The sequence below is a fragment of the Oncorhynchus gorbuscha genome, linkage group LG17 (genome assembly GCF_021184085.1).
Source record: "Oncorhynchus gorbuscha isolate QuinsamMale2020 ecotype Even-year linkage group LG17, OgorEven_v1.0, whole genome shotgun sequence".
Classification (NCBI taxonomy): Eukaryota; Metazoa; Chordata; class Actinopteri; order Salmoniformes; family Salmonidae; genus Oncorhynchus; species Oncorhynchus gorbuscha.
This window is the reverse complement of record NC_060189.1, coordinates 18,803,000-18,825,906: the sequence shown is the minus strand read 5'-3', so window position 1 is coordinate 18,825,906 and position 22,907 is coordinate 18,803,000. Positions and strand designations below refer to the sequence as shown.

General features: G+C 45.7%; 1 protein-coding gene across 1 annotated transcript in view; it reads left to right on the top strand.

The window, feature by feature from the left end:
* LOC124001207 (AT-rich interactive domain-containing protein 1B-like) overlaps positions 1-22,907 on the top strand; it is a 350,643-nt gene that overhangs the window by 31,147 nt on the left and 296,589 nt on the right. The window contains 1 exon segment of the mRNA XM_046307830.1: positions 8,479-8,673. Within this exon segment, the coding sequence (XP_046163786.1) occupies positions 8,479-8,673 (195 nt within the window).

The following is a 22,907-nucleotide window of genomic DNA, read 5'->3' as shown; positions in this document are numbered from 1 at the left end:
CAGGTCAGAGGAGACAGGTCAGAGGGGAGAGGAGAGAGGAGAAAGGTCAGAGGAGACATGAGAGAGGAGACAGGAGAGAGGAGACAGGAGAGAGGAGACAGGTCAGAGGAGACAGGTCAGAGGGGAGAGGAGAGAGGAGAAAGGTCAGAGGAGACATGAGAGAGGAGACAGGAGAGAGGAGACAGGAGAGAGGAGACAGGTCAGAGGAGACAGGTCAGAGGAGACAAGAGAGAGGAGAAAGGTCAGAGGAGACAGGACAGAGGAGACAGGAGAGAGGAGACAGGTCAGAGGAGACAGGTCAGAGGAGACATGAGAGAGGAGACAGGAGAGAGGAGACAGGAGAGAGGAGACAGGTCAGAGGAGACAGGTCAGAGGAGAGAAGAGAGAGGAGACAGGTCAGAGGAGACAGGTCAGAGGAGACAGGTCAGAGGAGACAGGTCAGAGGAGACAGGTCAGAGGAGAGAAGAGAGAGGAGACAGGTAGAGGAGACAGGTCAGAGGAGAGAGGAGACAGGTCAGAGGAGACAGGTCAGAGGAGAGAAGAGAGAGGAGACAGGTCAGAGGAGAGAAGAGAGAGGAGACAGGTCAGAGGAGAGAAGAGAGAGGAGACAGGTCAGAGGAGAGAAGAGAGAGGAGACAGGTCAGAGGAGACAGGTCAGAGGAGAGAAGAGAGAGGAGACAGGTCAGAGGAGACAGGTCAGAGGAGAGAAGAGAGAGGAGACAGGTCAGAGGAGACAGGTCAGAGGAGAGAAGAGAGAGGAGACAGGTCAGAGGAGAGAAGAGAGAGGAGACAGGTCAGAGGAGACAGGTCAGAGGAGAGAAGAGAGAGGAGACAGGTCAGAGGAGAGTAGAGAGAGGAGACAGGTCAGAGGAGACAGGTCAGAGGAGAGAAGAGAGAGGAGACAGGTCAGAGGAGAGTAGAGAGAGGAGACAGGTCAGAGGAGACAGGTCAGAGGAGAGAAGAGAGAGGAGACAGGTCAGAGGAGAGAAGAGAGAGGAGACAGGTCAGAGGAGAGAAGAGAGAGGAGACAGGTCAGAGGAGACAGGTCAGAGGAGAGAAGAGAGAGGAGACAGGTCAGAGGAGAGAAGAGAGAGGAGACAGGTCAGAGGAGAGAAGAGAGAGGAGGCAGGTACAGATGAGACAGGTCAGAGGAGAGAAGAGAGAGGAGACAGGTCAGAGGAGACAGGTCAGAGGAGAGAAGAGAGAGGAGACAGGTACAGATGAGACAGGTCAGAGGAGACAGGTCAGAGGAGAGAAGAGAGAGGAGACAGGTCATAGGAGACAGTTCAGAGGAGAGAAGAGAGAGGAGACAGGTCAGAGGAGAGAGGAGACAGGTACAGATGAGACAGGTCAGAGGAGACAGGTCAGAGGAGAGAAGAGAGAGGAGACAGGTCAGAGGAGTCAGGTCAGAGGAGAGAGGAGACAGGTACAGATGAGACAGGTCAGAGGAGACAGGTCAGAGGAGAGAGGTCAGAGGAGACAGGAGAGAGGAGACAGGATAAACATGTTAGCAGGTGGGGCTGGTGTGAAGCTAGAGCTGGACACAGACAGTAAATGACTGTAATGACAGTCTGTTGGAGGAAGGTGGTGATTTGGTCATCTGTGTGGAGGACAGGACAGTGATGACCACAGTGACTGGCCACAATGCCTGGCCTGGCAGTAGGGCTGGAGCCGTGTGTGTGTGTTTGTGAGCTTGGCAGGGCTATCACTGCTTTCAGCAGCTCCAAGACTAGCAGTTTCTGATGGAGCTGCATATGAACACATGTAGGCAATCACGTTTTCACTGCAACATGTAGACCAATAGGAGGCAACCAGTTCAATTTATGTCCCCACATTCAAAATGGAATTACATTAATAATAATTAAGTAATATTGTTTTTATGTCTATGTGATTTTGATGGGTAAAGTCTATTGTTTCCTAATCCACATTTCACTATGTTTTGTGGGGATTATTTTGTTTTTGCTGATTAACAACTTTGCACATTAAAGTGAAAGACTGTAACCATTTTGAAGTCAGAAAATCAGAGTCAATAGAACTCTGAAAAGCAATTTAAGCAGTTTCACCCGGTTGTCATTTTTCTAGTGTTCCTTTCTTAATAGCTTTGTTTTGCAATAAGCTCGCGAGAGTTGGAAACTGCAGGGGAGTTCATGAATTGAATTTCAGACTAAGCACTGAATTAGTATTCTCTTAACACCTCAATTGAATGGCATGCCCAGATGAACAAAACTGAGAATACATTGGAACAAATAAAGAAATTGTACTCTATTCCCCATGACAGTTTTATCTACTGTCCCTCTTTCTGAAAAAACATGGTTCAATTTATATTATTCATCTTTTCAAAAGTACATCTGTTTCTCCAAGGAAAAAAAACATTTATATTTGCTATCAAGTCTTTTGGTGTAGTATGAACTAGATATTTGGCTCATCCCCGGAAATAGGCCTGGTTTGGGATGAAATCTCATTTAATAGAACTTTACAGGACAATATTGGAGTAACACTTAAATCACTTTAAACAATCTGAAGTCAGTTTAGAAAATCTTCCGTGTGTTGCGCCAGCCTCCATGGGTTTAACTGCAGTGATGTTGTAACTTTAGCTCTCACTAGGTATTCTTCCATTTGAATGATGTGTTTCCTTCCCCACACTAGGGAGCACTTATTCCTGGTCTGAGTTTAGCAGTGGCATTCTGAACTTGGCAGTGACATGAGGGGATTTGCTCAAGTTGGGCTCAGTGTATTGGCAAAGGGATTCCACTTGAGACAGACCAGGGAGGGGAGAGGAGGAGAGGGGAGAGAGGGAGGAGAGGGGAGAGAGGGGAGAGAGGGATGGAGCGAGAGAGGGAGGGAGGGCGACCTGAGTGTGTTCCATATCGCAGCAGAATGAGTGGCAGAGTGCCCTAGATCTGTGGATTGAAGAGTGGTGCCCTTTAGTCACACAGGCCTGTCTAATTAATATGAATGTTAGGCAGGGAGGGAGGGGAGTGCAGCCTGCTGCAGAGAGAAAACAGTAACACCACACTAGGGCTGACCCCATTTAGTGGACTGGTCGATTGTTTGGTCAATAGGCCGTTGGTCGACCAAGATTCTTTTAGTCCAGCCGTGGCAAATAAATACAACATATTACACAGGAGACACCTGTCTGATTCACGCCTATCTGATTCACGCCTATCTGATTCACGCCTGTCTGAAACACGGCTGTCTGATTCACGCCTATCTGTTTCACACCTGTCTGATTCACGCCTGTCTGATTCATGCCTGTCTGATTCACACCTGTCTGATTCACACCTGTCTGATTCACGCCTGTCTGATTCATGCCTGTCTGATTCACACCTGTCTGATTCACGCCTGTCTGAAACACGCCTGTCTGATTCACACCTGTCTGATTCACGCCTGTCTGATTCACGCCTGTCTGATTCACGCCTGTCTGATTCACGCCTGTCTGATTCACGCCTGTCTGATTCACGCCTGTCTGATTCACGCCTGTCTGATTCACGTCTGTCTGATTCACGCCTGTCTGATTCACGCCTGTCTGATTCACGCCTGTCTGATTCACGCCTGTCTGATTCACACCTGTCTGATTCACGCCTGTCTGATTCACGTCTGTCTGATTCACGCCTGTCTGATTCACGCCTGTCTGAGTGGACTAATCCATTGTGGAGGCTGGGATGGCACACCAGTATCACCAACAATACATTTACCGTTAATTCCCATTATTTATCATCTACAATGTTTGTTTGGTTACCATAATTTCTGTTAATCCAGTCAATATATTATTACTACAGTCTTACCTTTGTCATTGTAGGAGTGGACACATTGTTTGCAGAGCGCACAACCTAGGCTACACTTGTGGGTTTTTTCTTCATTATCTTTTGTTTGGAGAGCTCCTGTCAGTCTTGAGAAAGGTAACGCACCTTGGTTACACATATAGAAGGAAGAGTAGTATACCTGGCCTGCGCGCAAATGTAGGCCTATCAATGTAGGCCTATAAATGTAGGCCTATAAATGTAGGCCTATAAATGTAGGTCTATAAATGTAGGTCTATAAATGTAGGTCTATAAATGTAGGTCTATAAATGTAGGCCTATAAATGTAGACCTATAAATGTAGTCCTATAAATATTCCCATTTGCGAATCTGATACTATTTCTGATTGTCTTCACTTACCATCACTGTGGTGCTTCTCAGTAAATTAAGTCTGTTTTTACATCCATTGAGAATAACAATAGTTCTTCAATGTTGCCTGTTTGAAAAATATTTTCAGCTTTCTCCCTTTCCTATTACTACTAGGCAGGCTCTGTTTCGGTGGAAAGGTGATAAAATAGGCCTACCTGATTACTTCTTATCCCTTGCTAAACAGCCTAATGCTGTCTGTCTGTCTGTCTGTCTGTCTGTCTGTCTGTCTGTCTGTCTGTCTGTCTGTCTGTCTGTCTGTCTGTCTGTCTGTCTGTCTGTCTGTCTGTCTGTCTGTCTGTCTGTCTGTCTGTCTGTCTGTCTGTCTGTCTGTCTGTCTGTCTGTCTGTCTGTCTGTCTGTCTGTCTGTCTGTCAATATTTTATACAATGTTTGCTAGCACAAGCTGCAGCTGGCCCAAACTAATACAATAGTTGATACAATGTTTCAAGTTCCTTGCAGACAGGCCATGCATAGCCAATGTGATTTATAGGATATTTATTTTTATCAGGATATTTTCTACCTTCGGGCTGCAATGTTTTATTTGTTGGCTTTATGTAGGCTATTTTTACATATTGGCAATGACAATAGAAGTTCCTTTTAGATTTGTTTCATTTTCATTTAGATAGAGTTTTGATGAACCACATGACATTGATTTGGATATATGAAGACTGTACTATAAATGAGATTAAACTCTGTGTATAATGTTTTTATTTCAGTGCTTAAAGCATCAGAAAAGCTCAGTAGCCTACACATAGTTGATTTTATTCAAACATAAGGTGTGTCTATATCTGGAAAAATACACGTTTAAAAATGTGACTCTCGATCAACCAACATTTTTTAGTCGGTGACAGCCCTTCAGTAGCTGTATGTGTGCTTGGGTTTAAAGTGATGGTTGTGTGTAAATGATATTCCTGCAAAAACATTATTTCAAAGTATAAACTTCTGAACCTATTGCACGGATGGGTGTACTTTATGTGTGTGTGTGTGTGTGTGTGTGTGTGTGTGTGTGTGTGTGTGTGTGTGTGTGTGTGTGTGTGTGTGTGTGTGTGTGTGTGTGTGTGTGTGTGTGTGTGTGTGTGTGTGTGTGTGTGTGTGTGTGTGTGTGTGTGTGTGTGTGTGTGTGTGTGTGTGAGTCCGCTTATGTCCGCTTCATAACACACATACATACTGTAGTATCATCACTCTTTGCTCCCCATTATGGCACTTGTTTCCACTTTTTTTTGTCAGATTGTAGTCACTGGTGATTGAGTGAGTGAGTGGTTGTGGTCATCAGTCTGTGGTCAGTGGTTGTGGTTGTTTCAGTGATTGGCAGAGCTGTATCATGGCTATTTGGAACAATTTTAAGAGCAAACAGGCTACAGAAAAGACCATCCGTCAACCCTGCTCACAGAATATTATTAAATTATTAAATAATTTTTAATATTATTTCTATAGAAAAATTGCATTTACTACATAAAAGTGTTTGAACAAACGTTATACAACTTCCCACAACTGAATGAATGCGGTGGATTTGCTCCTTGACATACAGTTGAAGTCGAAAATTAACATACACCTCAAAAATTAGCATACATCTTCCCTCATGAGGCCATCTATTTTGTGAAGTGCACCAGTCCCTCCTGTAGAAAAGCATCCCCACAACATTATGCTGCCACCACCGTGCTTCACGGTTGGGATGATCGGCTTGCAAGCCTCCCCCTTTTTCATCCAAACAAAACAATGGTCATTATGGCCAAACAGTTCTATTTTCCTTTCATCAGACCAGAGGACATTTCTCCAAAAAGTACAATCTTTGTCCCCATGTGCAGTTGCAAACTGTAGTCTGACTTTTTTTATGGCGGTTTGGAGCAGTGGCATCTTCCTTGCTGAGCGGCCTTTCAGGTTATGTCGATAAAGGTCTCGTTTTACTGTGGATATAGATACTTTTGTACCTGTTTCCTCCAGCATCTTCACAAGGTCACTTGCTGCTGTTCTGGGATTGATTTGCACACGTTAATCTCTAGGAGACAGAACGTGTCTCCTTCCTGAGCGGTATGATGGCTGCGTGGTCGCATGGTGTTTATACTTGCGTGCTATTGTTTGTACAGATGGTACGTGGTACCTTCAGGCATTTGGAAATTGCTCCCAAGGATGAACCAGACTTGTGGAGGTCTACATTTTTTTCTGAGGTCTTGGCTGATTTCTTTTGCTTTTCCCATGATGTCAAGCGAAGAAGCACTGAGGTTGAAGGTAGGCCTTGAAATACATCCACATGTACACCTCAAATGATGTCAATTAGCCTATCAGAAGCTTCTAAGGCCATGAAATCATTTTCTGGAATTTTCCAAGCTGATTAAAGGCAAAGTCAACTTAGTCTATGTAATCTTCTGACCCACTGGAATTGTGAATTTGAAGTCAAATCAAATTTCAAATCAAATGTATTTATAAAGCCCTTCTTACATCAGCTGATATGTCAAAGTGCTGTACAGAAACCCAGCCTAAAACCACAAACAGCAAGCAATGCAGGTGTAGAAGCACGGTGGCTAGGAAAAACTCCCTAGAAAGGCCAGAACCTAGGAAGAAACCTAGAGAGGAACCAGGGGGTGGCCAGTCCTCTTTTGACTGTGTCGGTGAAGATTATAACAGAACATTGCCAAGATGTTCAAATGTTCATAGATGACCAGCAGGGTCAAATATTAATAATCACAGTGGTTATCGAGGGTGCAATAAATCAGCACCTCAGGAGTAAATGTCAGTTGGCTTTTATATAGATATAACAGATTGAACCTAGCCCCCCGACACATAAACTACTGCAGCATAATTACTGGAGGCTGAGACAGGAGGGGTCGGGAGACAATGTGGCCCCGTCCGACGATAACCCCGGACAGGGCCAAACAGGCAGGATGTAACCCCACCCACTTTGCCAAAGCACAGCCCCTACAGCTCTAGAGGGATATCTTCAACCACCAACTTACCATCCTGAGACAAGGCTGAGTATAGCCCACAAAGATCTCAGCCACGGCACAACCCAAAGGGGGGTGCCAACCCAGACAGGAAGATTACGTCAGTGACTCAACCCACTCAAGTGGCGCACCCCTCCTAGGGACGGCATGGAAGAGCACCAGTAAGCCAGTGACTCAGCCCCTGTAATAGGGTTAGAGGCAGAGAATCCCAGCGGAGAGAGGGGAACCGGCCAGGCAGAGACAGCAAGGGCGGTTCGTTGCTCCAGAGCCTTTCCGTTCACCTTCACACTCCTGGGCCAGACTACACTCAATCATATGACCCACTGAAGAGATGAGTCTTCAATAAAGACTTAAAGGCTGAGACAGAGTCTGCGTCTGTCACATGGGTAGGCAGACCATTCCATAAAAATGGGGCTCTATAGGAGAAAGCCCTGCCTCCAGCTGTTTGCTTAGAAATTATAGGGACAGTTAGGAGGCCTGCGTCTTGTGACTGTAGCGTAGTGAAATCATGTGAAAGTAAAGTAATCTGTCTGTAAACAATTGTTGGAAAAATTACTTGTGTCATGCATAAAGTTGATGATCTAACCGACTTGCCAAAACTATAGTTTGTTAACAAGAAATTTGTGGATTGGTGTATGTTAAGTGTATGTAAACTTGTGACTTCAACTGTATCTCCTGGACATTGTCCGTTGATTAGCTCTAGCAGCCAGCCAGCCAGCCAGCCAAGTATTATATACAGTACTGTGCAGTAGGCCATTTTGCTGCTCCCAGCAGGGTTGACTCAGGCGTTATTGAGTAGGGATGTGGAGCTATTGTTTAGGGAGGCAGAGATGAGCCACACAGAGCCCCCCCATGTCTGACTGAGACAGAGGGAACAAATGTCATAAATCATCCATAATCCACCACACTGGATAGGAGAGGAGAAAAGGGGAGACATCACGCTTCACATAATCTGCCCTGCTCACAAATCCACCATACGGGTGACAGATTAACATTAGCCTGACATCTAGGCTACAATTTTCCAGTCAACACACCGGGACCCAGAAAAGAACCTGTAAATGTGAAATACTTGAAAGGAAAAGATTTCTCCTGGCATCTCTCTTTTCAGGTTCAGTTTACTATGTAACAGAAGAAGCGTATTTAGCATATTACTGTTATATACCTGTGTAGTCAATTTAGCGGGAATGTAAATTCACCTGGGAGAACCATTTTTATGGGAGTCTGGGGGCATCCACCCACTGCAGAAATGTGACAACAAATTCTGTATTTTGGTGTGCTCTGAACTGCATATGGAATGAATAGACTTTCAAAAAGAGTTGTTCTAAAACATTTCACAAACCGTCTTTTCTCTGTCCTCTTGCATTGTGTCCAGGTGGCCTCTAAGGACTTCATGGCTATGAAGCGCTCCCAGCTCTATGGGATGGGCAACAACCCCTACTCTCAGCAGCAGCAGGGTGGGCCCTATCCCAACCAGCCATACGGATCGCCCACTCCACACCGATACCCAATGGGGTTGCAGGGGAGGAGCCAGGTGGGCATTGGCGGGATGCAGTACCCTCAACAGCAGGTATGTACACTATGTCCACATGAGGAAGATGATTCACAATTGTGCAACTGTTCTGTTGCACACTCGCTCCCGAGGGCCAGGATCTTTTCCAGACCATCTGATGTGACAGGAACATCCCCAGGCCCTTCTCTTCCCTGATGCTTGACACTTGATTTAAGTGTACATTAATACCAAGCCATTCTGTGTTCTCTGAGTGTATCATGTCAAATGGTACAGTAGAGTGTCAGATTGATTAGTAAGTATCAGTGTGATTGAGAAAGCATCCTCTGTACAGTAGATTACAGGAACTGCCACAGTTGTCATAAATGGCATTGCAATGGATATTTGTTTCTCATTTGGAACAATATCTGTATTTCTTCGAAGGATGGCATGTTTAATTTCAGATCTAACCCAAAGTGCCACGCAGTTTCGCCTCTGATATTTCTGTGGCTCGCACCTGGAAGTGGCAGTTCATCAATGCGTTCCCCATATCCTCCCTCTGGAATGGGCTGGTTGCTGTCTTTAGTGTGATGAAACCAAACCCAGTACTGGAGGAGTCATTCTAACAACAGTCAACATCTGTCTCTCACAGCCAACAGCCGCACTTCACTAATATAATGATTCAGTGTTCCAAACAATGATGTGTTTGCCCTGTCTAACGCACCCAAAAGTCAATCCCATTTGGAGTGTGTGTGTGTGTATGTGTGTGTATGTGTGTGTGTGTGTGTGTGCGCATGCGTGCGTGCATGTGTGTGTTTGCGTGCATGCGTGTGTTAGAGATAGAGTCTTGTCTCTGTACGCAGACTAGGACAATGGCTCATTCAGTTTGGTTGGTTTTTAAACAACTGTGTTTGCTGCCAAAGCAGGCCAGTCTATTCTATAATTAGCCTGACCTGATGGTCAGAGTTTTAATGTGCCTCGCCAAGGTTTGTTGCACACATGGTGAGAGCAGATATGATATTGAGAAGGACAGACAGACAGTCTTTATTCTTTCTGATTACATTTATATTATAAACCAGGGATGGGGAACTGGCTTACAGGCCCTAAAAAATAAATACAAATAATAATAATAATAATAATAATAATAGTAAAAATTGCATGAAATTAGTTTTACAATTGCAAAATCTTCCGTCCGCCCATGGCAAAAAGTGTAGAATTGTAGCATTCTTGCTTTAAAACTTCAACATTTTCTTTACACCCCGTGGCAAAATGCTTAGATTTGCACACAAATTAACTCTAAAAGTCTAAAAACTTTGTCTCCGGGGGCTACTAAGATGTTTTACTCTCAATGTGGTGGAGGGGGAATGGATGTGGGTATGCAGACCGCTAAGGTTTAATAAGAAATGGAGACTGCATCCAAGATTGCGCCCATTATTTTCAAGGCAGTCTACTCACACACACACACACACACACACACACACACACACACACACACACACACACACACACACACACACACACACACACACACACACACACACACACACACACACACACACACACACACACACACACACACACACACACACGCACATGCACACGCACACGCAAACACACACGCACACGCATACGCACGCACGCACACAATTCAGCCACGGTGGCGCAGATCCAGTGTATTCTGAAGTCAAGTCAGTACACAGCACTACACAATAATCCACATAGTTTAAAAAGCAGTAGAGACTCAGTGTCGTTTAAACTGTTTTCATTATTCACTCTAACATCATGTTCAATGTGATTTACTCTCCCATTCTCATGTTCAATGTGATTTACCCTCCCATTATGATGTTCAATATGATTTACTCTCCCATTCTCATGTTCAATGTGATTTACCCTCCCATTATGATGTTCAATATGATTTTACTCTCCCATTCTCATGTTCAATATGATTTACTCTCCCATTCTCATGTTCAATATGATTTACTCTCCCATTCTCATGTTCAATATTATTTACTCTCCCATTCTCATGTTCAATATGATTTACTCTCCCTGTTACGCACGCCTCTATGAAGAGGGAACGGAACACCCTGCTTCAACTCAACTATTCATGAAGTGAAAGAGGTATGGACTGTAGGTGCGAGTAAGGATGACAAAAGGCAGAGAATTTACAGTTTACTAGGAATTTATTCCTTCACACGGTAATATGAGGAAAAGGGGCTGGACGGAACCAAAGCAAAGAAAGTAAATATCAAAGCCCCCCCTCCTATCTTACCTGCCTAATCACTACTTACCTAATTTAGCACCACCTAGTGCCCTAACCAAAATACAGGGGGTGGTCCGCCCAGGTCTTACCTAGTGTGCCTAGACAGTGAATATACTACGAGTATATGTATACCCGCAGGCCTCTTGCCTAAGCACTCCCTAGGTGCCTTCCCCTTCCCCCTGGGAACAAATGAAACAGAATATTAAACAATCCACTTCACAACAAAACTGAGAAAAAACTAACTCAGGCCATTAAACAAGCTCTGACAAAGCAAAAAACACAGAACATACCAAAGCTGCTACCAACAACAACAACTAACATAGTACATACCAACGACCAACATGCTATACCCCTCAGCCATCAACCTCCTCTCTCAGCAATGATCTATATCACAATCAATCTCCCCCCTGAACAACAGAACACTGGCTTTTATAGCTTCAGAAGGCATTGGAAATTGGAGACAGCAGCATCCTGACGAGAGAGCGGGGTCAGCTCTCCAATTAATCGTAGGGTCGACCAATCAGCTGCTGTGGGATTTCATGAAGCCATCTCCTGAAACACACTCAAATACACAAACTACAATGATTTACTCTCCCATTCTCATGTTCAATATAATTTACTCTCCCATTCTCATGTTCAAAATTATTTACTCTTCCATTCTCATGTTCAATATTATTTACTCTCCCATGCTCATGTTCAATATTATTTACTCTCCCATTCTCATGTTCAATATGATTTACTCTCCCATTCTCATATTCAATATGATTTACTCTCCCATTCTCATGTTCAATATTATTTAGTCTCCCATTCTCATGTTCAATATGATTTACTCTCCCATTCTCATGTTCAATATGATTTACTCTCCCATTCTCATGTTCAATATGATTTACTCTCCCATTCTCATGTTCAATATTATTTAGTCTCCCATTCTCATGTTCAATATGATTTACTCTCCCATTCTCATGTTCAATATGATTTACTCTCCCATTCTCATGTTCAATATGATTTACTCTCCCATTCTCATGTTCAATATTATTTAGTCTCCCATTCTCATGTTCAATATGATTTACTCTCCCATTCTCATGTTCAATATTATTTAGTCTCCCATTCTCATGTTCAATATGATTTACTCTCCCATTCTCATGTTCAATATGATTTACTCTCCCATTCTCATGTTCAATATTATTTAGTCTCCCATTCTCATGTTCAATATTATTTACTCTCCCATTCTCATGTTCAATATGATTTACTCTCCCATTCTCATGTTCAATATTATTTAGTCTCCCATTCTCATGTTCAATATTATTTAGTCTCCCATTCTCATGTTCAATATTATTTAGTCTCCCATTCTCATGTTCAATATGATTTACTCTCCCATTCTCATGTTCAATATGATTTACTCCCCCATTCTCATGTTCAATATGATTTACTCTCCCATTCTCATGTTCAATATTATTTAGTCTCCCATTCTCATGTTCAATATTATTTAGTCTCCCATTCTCATGTTCAATATTATTTACTCTCCCATTCTCATGTTCAATATGATTTACTCTCCCATTCTCATGTTCAATATTATTTAGTCTCCCATTCTCATGTTCAATATTATTTAGTCTCCCATTCTCATGTTCAATATTATTTAGTCTCCCATTCTCATGTTCAATATTATTTACTCTCCCATTCTCATGTTCAATATTATTTACTCTCCCATTCTCATGTTCAATATTTCATGTTAATTTCATGTCTAATTATTATTAGATCCCAGGGTCTAACCAGCATGGCTGGGGCTGTGTCTCTGTGTGTGTGTGTGTGTGTGTGTTTGAGTCTGTGTGTGCAGACTGACTGAGACTACAGACCACATCAGAGACTTCTTTCTACAGTTAAGCTGCTGCTACTTCTGCTGTAGGCTGCTTCTGGCTCACTGTGATGACATCAGCACGCTCGGGCGCCACATTAACACAGGCATCAGAGACCTACTGTAATGCAGTGAGTAGAGGAATGTAGATGGAAAACACGCACGCAGGCTAGCACTCACACAGATACACATGAGTGGGGATGCGCACACACACAACGCACGCACACCTTTCCATGACTGTGGACTCACTTCCAGATTATGTTGTGTAAAATACACACACACACACACACACACACACACACACACACACACACACACACACACACACACACACACACACACACACACACACACACACACACACACACACACACACACACACACACACACACACACACACACACACACACACACACACACACACACACACACACACACACACAAAACAAATTCCACACAAATTCCATTTCGGTCTTATGAAAATCAAGCTAATTACATGGGGAGAAAGACCATAGAGCCGCACAGAGCTGCAATGCAAAAATAATTAGCTAAATTATTGTTATCCCTCGTTATGGCCAAGGGAGGCCAAGGGAGCTAACTTCTAAAGTTATAATTATCTGGTGTTCACATTAAAGTGGAAGGCACCACAGTGAATTTGTGAAATACAACCAATTGAAAGTAATGAGTTTATATCTGGGGAGATAAAAGTGTTTGAATCATCAGATTCAGGTTTACAGTGTCACGAGCAAAGACAAATGGAGACTAGGTGATGAGAGAGAGGGTCAAAGAGCAGAAGACAGCTTCTTGTCTCTTCTCTGGTTGGTGCTGAAGCCAGTGTGGACCTGACAGAGACAATGGCATTTTTTCAATGTTTTGGCAATTGAATGCTAACTATTTCTGGCTTGGAAAAGGCTCAAAAAACATTAGAATGTCATTATTTCATAATGTATTTCATATTTAAAAACTGTATCCAAAAGGAAAATCGGTGATCATTTTTTAAATCATCGAAACCAAACCAAACCGACCTCAAAAAGCACTAATCGCTCAGCAATACTCCCAGGCCCACGTTGCCCAGTGTTAAGAACAGAAATTGTAGATAAATAATATTACATTGTATTGAATCATATTGTATTACACACTTCAGGACCGGATTCAGAAATCATTGGCCCCGGCAGGCTTGCAATCATCTTCTGTTAACAAATCCTTGTACCAAGATGCACTTTGATGCATGGTAAATGTACTGTTGAGGAAAAGTCCACTTTGATGCATGGTAAATGTACTGTTGAGGAAAAGTCCACTTTGATGCATGGTAAATGTACTGTTGAGGAAAAGTCCACTTTGATGCATGGTAAATGTACTGTTGAGGAAAAGTCCACTTTGATGCATGGTAAATGTACTGTTGAGGAAAAGTCCACTTTGATGCATGGTAAATGTACTGTTGAGGAAAAGTCCACTTTATAATAAAGCCATATTAACATTTGTGATGTGGTATAGGCTATAGTTGAGTAGAGGCGTTTTTAGGATTTCCACACATGGGGGAACATTTGCTAGCAGGGTACACATTTTTTTGCCTTTTAAAAAACGCATTTCATGCAATTCTACATAATTTACAGGTATTTATTGAACCTTTATTTAACTAGGAAAGTCAGATAAGAACAAATTCTTATTTACAATGACGGCCCACATGATAGAAGACATTAGCTGAATCTTTTTTAATACTACAAAAATGACCGAAATGAGTGGCTAAATACACTGACTATACAAAATATTAAGAACACCTCTTTCCATCACAGACTGACCAGGAGAATCCAGGTGAAAACTATGATCCCTTATTGATGTCACTTGTTAAATCCATTTTTAACTGACTTGCCTCGTTAAATAAAGGTTAAATGTAAAATAATATATATAATAATTAGTATAGATCCACTGTCAATGAAGACAAATGTCTGCATACTTGATCTGGGGAAACACTGAGGAGGTGCTTGGGCTCGTCCGGTTCAGTAAAGCCTCAAACATAAATTGTCCTCAACAGTGAAATAGGCTACTTAATGGGAAGGCAGAGAACATCACAATTCAAACTGTTGTTAGAAAATAAAACTTGACAATTTGACACATGGCCTATAGATAATTAGTAGGCAGCATGTGTCTTGGTTTGAGGGCAGCGCTGGTTAACTATCCTGTTGCATAACACTCACATTTTGGGGCCTCCTGAGTGGCGCAGCGGTCTAAGGCACTGCATCACAGTGCTAGAGACGTCACTACAGATCCGGGTTCGGTCCCGGCCTGTGTCGCAGCCAGCCGTGACTGGGAGATGCATTGAGGTGGCAGACATTGGCCCAGTGTCGTCCGGTATGTCCTTGTCCCATCGCGCTCTAGCGACTCCTTGTGGCAGCCGGGTGCATTCATGCTGACTTCAGGTTGCCAGCTGTACGGTGTTTCCTCTGACACATTGGTGCAGGTTCCTTCCGGGTTAAGCGAGCAGTGCAGCTTGGCGAGTCGTGTTTCAGAGCTCCTGTTTTTCCGAGCCACTGTGCTTCTACATCTGCATTGTTTGGAGTTTTTGGCTGGGTTTCACTTTGTGACATCGTCGATTGATGGGAAAAGACTGTAATTACCAAGTAGATGTCACGAAATTGGGGAGAAAAAAGGGGTAAAAATAAATATGAATAATAATAATTTCCAATCATATTTTGGAACATTGAGTGCATTCTGACATCAAGCGCAGATAAAAACTCACGTTGGGGCAATAAAATGACTAAATTATTTTGGTCCTGTCCCAGATTCAGTGCATGGAAATACGTTAGCAACAACTGTATCTTTTAGTATCCTTCCCTCTTCTGTCCCCATAATTCATATGCACCGTTGCCGAAGTGCTTGCTTACACACGCAGCCATGCAAGGTTGGCTGCAGGAGTACTTACATTGTATTTACTATTTCAAATGGCTGCTAATCGGCTTCTGCATCTCTCCGTATCTTTTATCGGAAAACAGTGACATTTAGTGCCTTCTTCCCTTGATGTCCTCTATACTGTGCAGCCTTGCCCTTTTCCACTTTGCGTAACTAACTTTTCCACCAGCTCCTTCTGTGACATCAAGCTCCGTATAAGGGCATATCGTGACATTTCTACGTAGCAGGGTCTCCACCACGAGGGCGAACATGGGCAGTTGTTACCTATATCCTCGGCTGTGGCAGGAGGCTACATAAAATAGTGATGTATAATAATCTCAAATGTTTTAGGTGGAAAAGTACACATTTCTGACTCAAAACCGATAGTACCTTTATCCAAAAAAGGCTAATTCTGCCGTCTTCTTTCAATACAACAATGATGTTTTAAATCATGAATTCACAGGCAACCGAGCAGAGCGAGGCCTGCATCCTGCAACGTCAGTAGTCACATGACCTGTTTTGCTGTTTCAGTACAGGACTACAGGGAGAGAGAGAGATATAGAGGGAAAACTCAGCTGAACTAGTTTCAATGTATGGAATCACTTGGGAGTTTCTGGATTTTGGATAAAATTCAATATATATTCAATAAATATTTCAGTAAAATTATCATCCTTTTTTACCCCCAGTAAGAAACTTCTAGCCATTGGATGCTAAAAGATAAGAACTGCTAACTAACTTTCAAGAAAAAAAACAGTCAACAACTTTGGGAGTACAGAACCCTAGAAATCAGCCGAAAGCCTTCTAGTGGAGTAAGAACACACACACACACACACACACACACACACACACACACACACACACACACACACACACACACACACACACACACACACACACACACACACACACACACACACACACACACACACACACACACACACACACACACACACACACACACACACACACACACACACATGCACGCCCGTCCCCAACTCTTCTCAGCAGTCTCATACAGTCAATTAAAGTGATCTGCCTCTCCCACCTCTCCTTTAAACAGCCATGGTAGGCAAGCAGGAGGCAAGCAGGAGGCAAGCAGGAGGCAAGCAGTAGGCTTGCAGGAGCCAAGCAGGAGGCAAGCAGGAGGCAAGCAGTAGGCAAGCAGGAGGCAAGCAGGAGGCAAGCAGGAGGCAAGCAGTAGGCAAGCAGGAGGCAAGCAGTAGGCAAGCAGTAGGCAAGCAGGAGGCAAGCAGGAGGCAAGCAGTATGGAAGCAGGAGGCAAGCAGGAGGCAAGCAGTAGGCAAGCACAGGTACTAAACTATGTTTTATCTCTGAAGGAAAGCCTCCGCCCTCAAGCAAATGTGGCACTGCGTTCAGTCAGGTAGAGTAAGTGTGTGTGTGTGTGATGTGACAGAGGTAACGTTGGTCCACAGGAGGCAGAACATACAGCACAGGGAGCCAGGCAGAAGGACCTGTCTGATGACAGGACGAGACTGGTGTTTGTTTGGAAGTAGAATGAACTTGAAAGTAAAAAGGCTGTCAATTCCACTGTAATTTCCTGTGATGTCAAAGTTGGCAGACAGAAAGGAAAAGGAATTTGAAGGAAACGTTAGGGTTTGATGTATCGGAGGGGAAGGGGAGAGATTGTCTGTGAAATGAAAGAGGGAAAATGTGTCAACAAGCCAGTGAGGAACCATTACCTGTGTCTGCTGCTTGTTCTGACACAGACTCGCCTCGACCAAGTTAATAGAATCCAACCATTAGACTGGAGTAGAAATGTGGCTGTGGCCAGCGTCTATTCTTCCACTGGTGAAGACCTCTGTCCTATCTGCTTGCCTTTTCTTTCCACTGCTACTTGGAAAGCTTTTCATTCAAAGAAACGTGTCTTTTTTCCTCTTTTCTGTTCGTACATTCAACCTTGAAGTTGTTTTTTCTGGTTCCTCCTGCACCATAAAAAGTGTATCCCACTCTCCCAGATGGGCTCCCATCACCTCTGTGTCATGGTTATCGACTGCAGGGAATTAGGTGGGTAATTTATGGCATTGATTGAGGCGTGTTGGTGAGGAACACTTGGAGCCGGTGTAATCACTAAGGAGCCTGGCGGCTGTCTCGGGGGTTAATGTACTGAGCGCTGGTCAGCCTGATGGATAGCTGAGAGGGACACATCAATTACAGCAGGAAGTCAGAGAGGACCGGGGCTGGTGAGGGCCCATGGTGGGGGCCGGTGGAGGATGGTGGAGGCCGGCGATGGGGGCCGATGGCCCTTTGAAAGGCTTTTTGAAATGTTGAAGGCTGCTCTTCAAAGTCCTCCTGCTTCTCTACCCCTCTCCTTCTCATCTACCACTCTCCTCTAAACCCTCTCCTTCTCATCTACCACTCTCCTCTACCCCTCTCCTTCTCCTCTGCCCCTCTCCTTCTCAGCTACCACTCTCCTCTAAACCCTCTCCTTCTCATCTACCACTCTCCTCTAAACCCTCTCCTTCTCATCTACCACCCTCCTCTACCCCTCTCCTTCTCCTTTACCCCTCTCCTTCTCATCTACCACTCTCCTCTAAACCCTCTCCTTCTCATCTACCACTCTCCTCTACCCCTCTCCTTCTCCTCTGCCCCTCTCCTTCTCATCTACCACTCTCCTCTACACCCTCTCCTTCTCATCTACCACTCTCCTCTAAACCCTCTCCTTCTCATCTACCACCCTCCTCTACCCCTCTCCTTCTCCTCTACACCCTCTCCTTCTCATCTACCACTCTCCTCTAAACCCTCTCCTTCTCATCTACCACTCTCCTCTACCCCTCTCCTTCTCCTCTGCCCCTCTCCTTCTCATCTACCACTCTCCTCTAAACCCTCTCCTTCTCATCTACCACTCTCCTCTACCCCTCTCCTTCTCCTCTGCCCCTCTCCTTCTCATCTACCACTCTCCTCTAAACCCTCTCCTTCTCATCTACCACTCTCCTCTACCCCTCTCCTTCTCCTCTGCCCCTCTCCTTCTCATCTACCACTCTCCTCTACCCCTCTCCTTCTCCTCTGCCCCTCTCCTTCTCATCTACCACTCTCCTCTAAACCCTCTCCTTCTCATCTACCACTGTCCTCTACCCCTCTCCTTCTCCTCTACCCCTCTCCTTCTCATAAACCACTCTCCTCTAACCCTCTCCTTCTCATCTACCCCTCTCCTTCTCATCAACCACTCTCCTCTACCCCTCTCCTTCTCCTCTACCCCTCTCCTTCTCATCAACCACTCTCCTCTACCCCTCTCCTTCTCATCAACCACTCTCCTCTACCCCTCTCCTTCTCATCTACCCCTCTCCTTCTCATCTACCACTCTCCTCTACCCCTCTCCTTCTCCTCTACCCCTCTCCTTCTCATCTACCCCTCTCCTCTACCCCTCTCCGTCTCCTCTACCCCTCTCCTTCTCCATTACCCCTCTCCTTCTCATCTACCCCTCTCCTCTACCCCTCTCTCTGTCTCCTCTACCCCTCTCCTTCTCCTTTACCCCTCTCCTTCTCATCTACCACTTTCCTCTACCCCTCTCCTTCTCATCTACCCCTCTCCTCTACCCCTCTCCGTCTCCTCTACCCCTCTCCTTCTCATCTACCCCTCTCCTTCTCATCTACCCCTCTCCTCTCATCTACCCTCTCCTTCTCATCTACCCCTCTCCTTCTCATCTACCCCTCTCCTCTACCCCTCTCCTTCTCATCTACCCCTCTCCTCTACCCCTCTCCTTCTCATCTACCCCTCTCCTTCTCATCTACCCCTCTCCTTCTCTCTACCCCTCTCCTTCTCATCTACCCCTCTCCTCTACCCCTCTCCGTCTCCTCTACCCCTCTCCTTCTCCTCTACCCCTCTCCTTCTCATCTACCACTCTCCTCTACCCCTCTCCTTCTCATCTACCACTCTCCTTCTCATCTACCCCTCTCCTTCTCATATACCACTCTCCTCTACCCCTCTCCTTCTCATCTACCACTCTCCTTCTCATCTACCCCTCTCCTTCTCATCTACCCCCTCTCCTTCTCATCTACCCCTCTCCTTCTCATCTACCCCTCTCCTTCTCATCTACCCCTCTCCTTCTCATCTACCACTCTCATTCTCATCTACCCCTCTCCTTCTCATCTACCCCTCTCCTTCTCATCTACCCCTCTCCTTCTCATCTACCCCTCTCCTTCTCATCTACCTCCTCTCTCCTTCTCATCTACCCCTCTCCTTCTCATCTACCACTCTCCTCTACCCCTCTCCTTCTCATCTACCACTCTCCTCTACCCCTCTCCTTCTCATCTACCACTCTCCTTCTCATCTACCCCTCTCCTTCTCATCTACCACTCTCCTCTACCCCTCTCCTTCTCATCTACCACTCTCCTCTACCCCTCTCCTTCTCATCTACCACTCTCCTTCTCATCTACCCCTCTCCTTCTCTCTCCTCCTCATATACCCCTCTCCTTCTCATCTACCACTCTCCTTCTCATCTACCACTCTCCTTCTCCTCTATCCCTCTCCTTCTCATCTATCCCCCTCTCCTTCTCATCTACCACTCTCCTCTACCCCTCTCCTTCTCATCTACCACTCTCCTTCTCATCTACCCCTCTCCTTCTCATCTACCACTCTCCTCTACCCCTCTCCTTCTCATCTACCACTCTCCTCTACCCCTCTCCTTCTCATCTACCACTCTCCTTCTCATCTACCCCTCTCCTTCTCATATACCCCTCTCCTTCTCATCTACCACTCTCCTTCTCATCTACCACTCTCCTTCTCCTCTATCCCTCTCCTCTTCTCATCTACCCCTCTCCTTCTCATATACCACTCTCCTCTACCCCTCTCTGTCTCCTCTACCCCTCTCCTTCTCCTCTACCCCTCTCCTTCTCATCTACCACTCTCCTCTAACCCTCTCCTTCTCATCTACCCCTCTCCTCTACCCCTCTCCTTCTCATCTACCACTCTCCTCTAACCCTCTCCTTCTCATCTACCCCTCTCCTCTACCCCTCTACCCCTTCTCCTTCTCCTCTACCCCTCTCCTTCTCATCTACCCCTCTCTCTACCCCTCTCCTTCTCATCTACCACTCTCCTCTACCCTTCTCCTTCTCATCTACCCCTCTCCTCTACCCCTCTCCGTCTCCTCTACCCCTCTCCTTCTCCTCTACCCCTCTCCTTCTCATCTACCACTCTCCTCTAACCCTCTCCTTCTCATCTACCCCTCTCTTCTACCCCTCTCCTTCTCATCTACCCTTCTCCTCTAGCCCTCTCCTTCTCATCTACCACTCTCCTCTACCCCTCTCCTTCTCATCTACCACTCTCCTCTACCCCTCTCCTCCTCACCCACCCCTCTTCTCTACATATCTCCTCTACCCCTCTCCTATACCCCTCTCCTCCTCATCTACTCCTCTTCTCTCATCTCTCTCTCTCCACCCCTCTCCTCCACCCCTCTCCTATTCTCCTCTCCCCCTCTCCTCCACCCCTCTTCTCTCTTCTCCTCTACCCTCTCCTCCACCCCTCTCCTCTTCTCCTCTCCCCCTCTCCTCCACCCCTCTCCTCTTCTCCTCTACCCCTCTCCTCCACCCCTCTCCTCTTCTCCTCTACCCCTCTCCGTCTCCTCTACCCCTCTCCTTCTCCATTACCCCCCTCTCCTTCTCATCTACCCCTCTCCTCTACCCCTCTCTGTCTCCTCTACCCCTCTCCTTCTCCTTTACCCCTCTCCTTCTCATCTACCACTTTCCTCTACCCTCTCCTTCTCATCTACCCCCTCTCCTCTACCCCTCTCCGTCTCCTCTACCCCTCTCCTTCTCATCTACCCCTCTCCTTCTCATCTACCCTCTCCTCTACCCCTCTCCTTCTCATCTACCCCTCTCCTTCTCATCTACCCCTCTCCTCTACCCCTCTCCTTCTCATCTACCCCTCTCCTCTACCCCTCTCCTTCTCATCTACCCCTCTCCTTCTCATCTACCCCTCTCCTCTACCCCTCTCCTTCTCATCTACCCCTCTCCTCTACCCCTCTCCGTCTCCTCTACCCCTCTCCTTCTCTCTCTACCCCTCTCCTTCTCATCTACCACTCTCCTCTACCCCTCTCCTTCTCATCTACCACTCTCCTTCTCATCTACCCCTCTCCTTCTCATATACCACTCTCCTCTACCCCTCTCCTTCTCATCTACCACTCTCCTTCTCATCTACCCCTCTCCTTCTCATCTACCCCTCTCCTTCTCATCTACCCCTCTCCTTCTCATCTACCCCTCTCCTTCTCATCTACCCTCTCCTTCTCATCTACCACTCTCATTCTCATCTACCCCTCTCCTTCTCATCTACCCCTCTCCTTCTCATCTACCCCTCTCCTTCTCATCTACCCCTCTCCTTCTCATCTACCACTCTCCTTCTCATCTACCCCTCTCCTTCTCATCTACCACTCTCCTCTACCCCTCTCCTTCTCATCTACCACTCTCCTCTACCCCTCTCCTTCTCATCTACCACTCTCCTTCTCATCTACCCCTCTCCTTCTCATCTACCACTCTCCTCTACCCCTCTCCTTCTCATCTACCACTCTCCTCTACCCCTCTCCTTCTCATCTACCACTCTCCTTCTCATCTACCCCTCTCCTTCTCATATACCCCTCTCCTTCTCATCTACCACTCTCCTTCTCATCTACCACTCTCCTTCTCCTCTATCCCTCTCCTTCTCATCTACCCCTAACCCTCCTTCTCATCTACCACTCTCCTCTACCCCTCTCCTTCTCATCTACCACTCTCCTTCTCATCTACCCCTCTCCTTCTCATCTACCACTCTCCTCTACCCCTCTCCTTCTCATCTACCACTCTCCTCTACCCCTCTCCTTCTCATCTACCACTCTCCTTCTCATCTACCCCTCTCCTTCTCATATACCCCTCTCCTTCTCATCTACCACTCTCCTTCTCATCTACCACTCTCCTTCTCCTCTATCCCTCTCCTTCTCATCTACCCCTCTCCTTCTCATCTACCACTCTCCTCTACCCCTCTCTGTCTCCTCTACCCCTCTCCTTCTCCTCTACCCCTCTCCTTCTCATCTACCACTCTCCTCTAACCCTCTCCTTCTCATCTACCCCTCTCCTCTACCCCTCTCCTTCTCATCTACCACTCTCCTCTAACCCTCTCCTTCTCATCTACCCCTCTCCTCTACCCCTCTACCCCTCTCCTTCTCCTCTACCCCTCTCCTTCTCATCTACCCCTCTCCTCTACCCCTCTCCTTCTCATCTACCACTCTCCTCTACCCCTTCTCCTTCTCATCTACCCCTCTCTCTACCCCCTCTTCTCTCCTCTACCCCTCTCCTTCTCCTCTACCCCTCTCCTTCTCATCTACCACTCTCC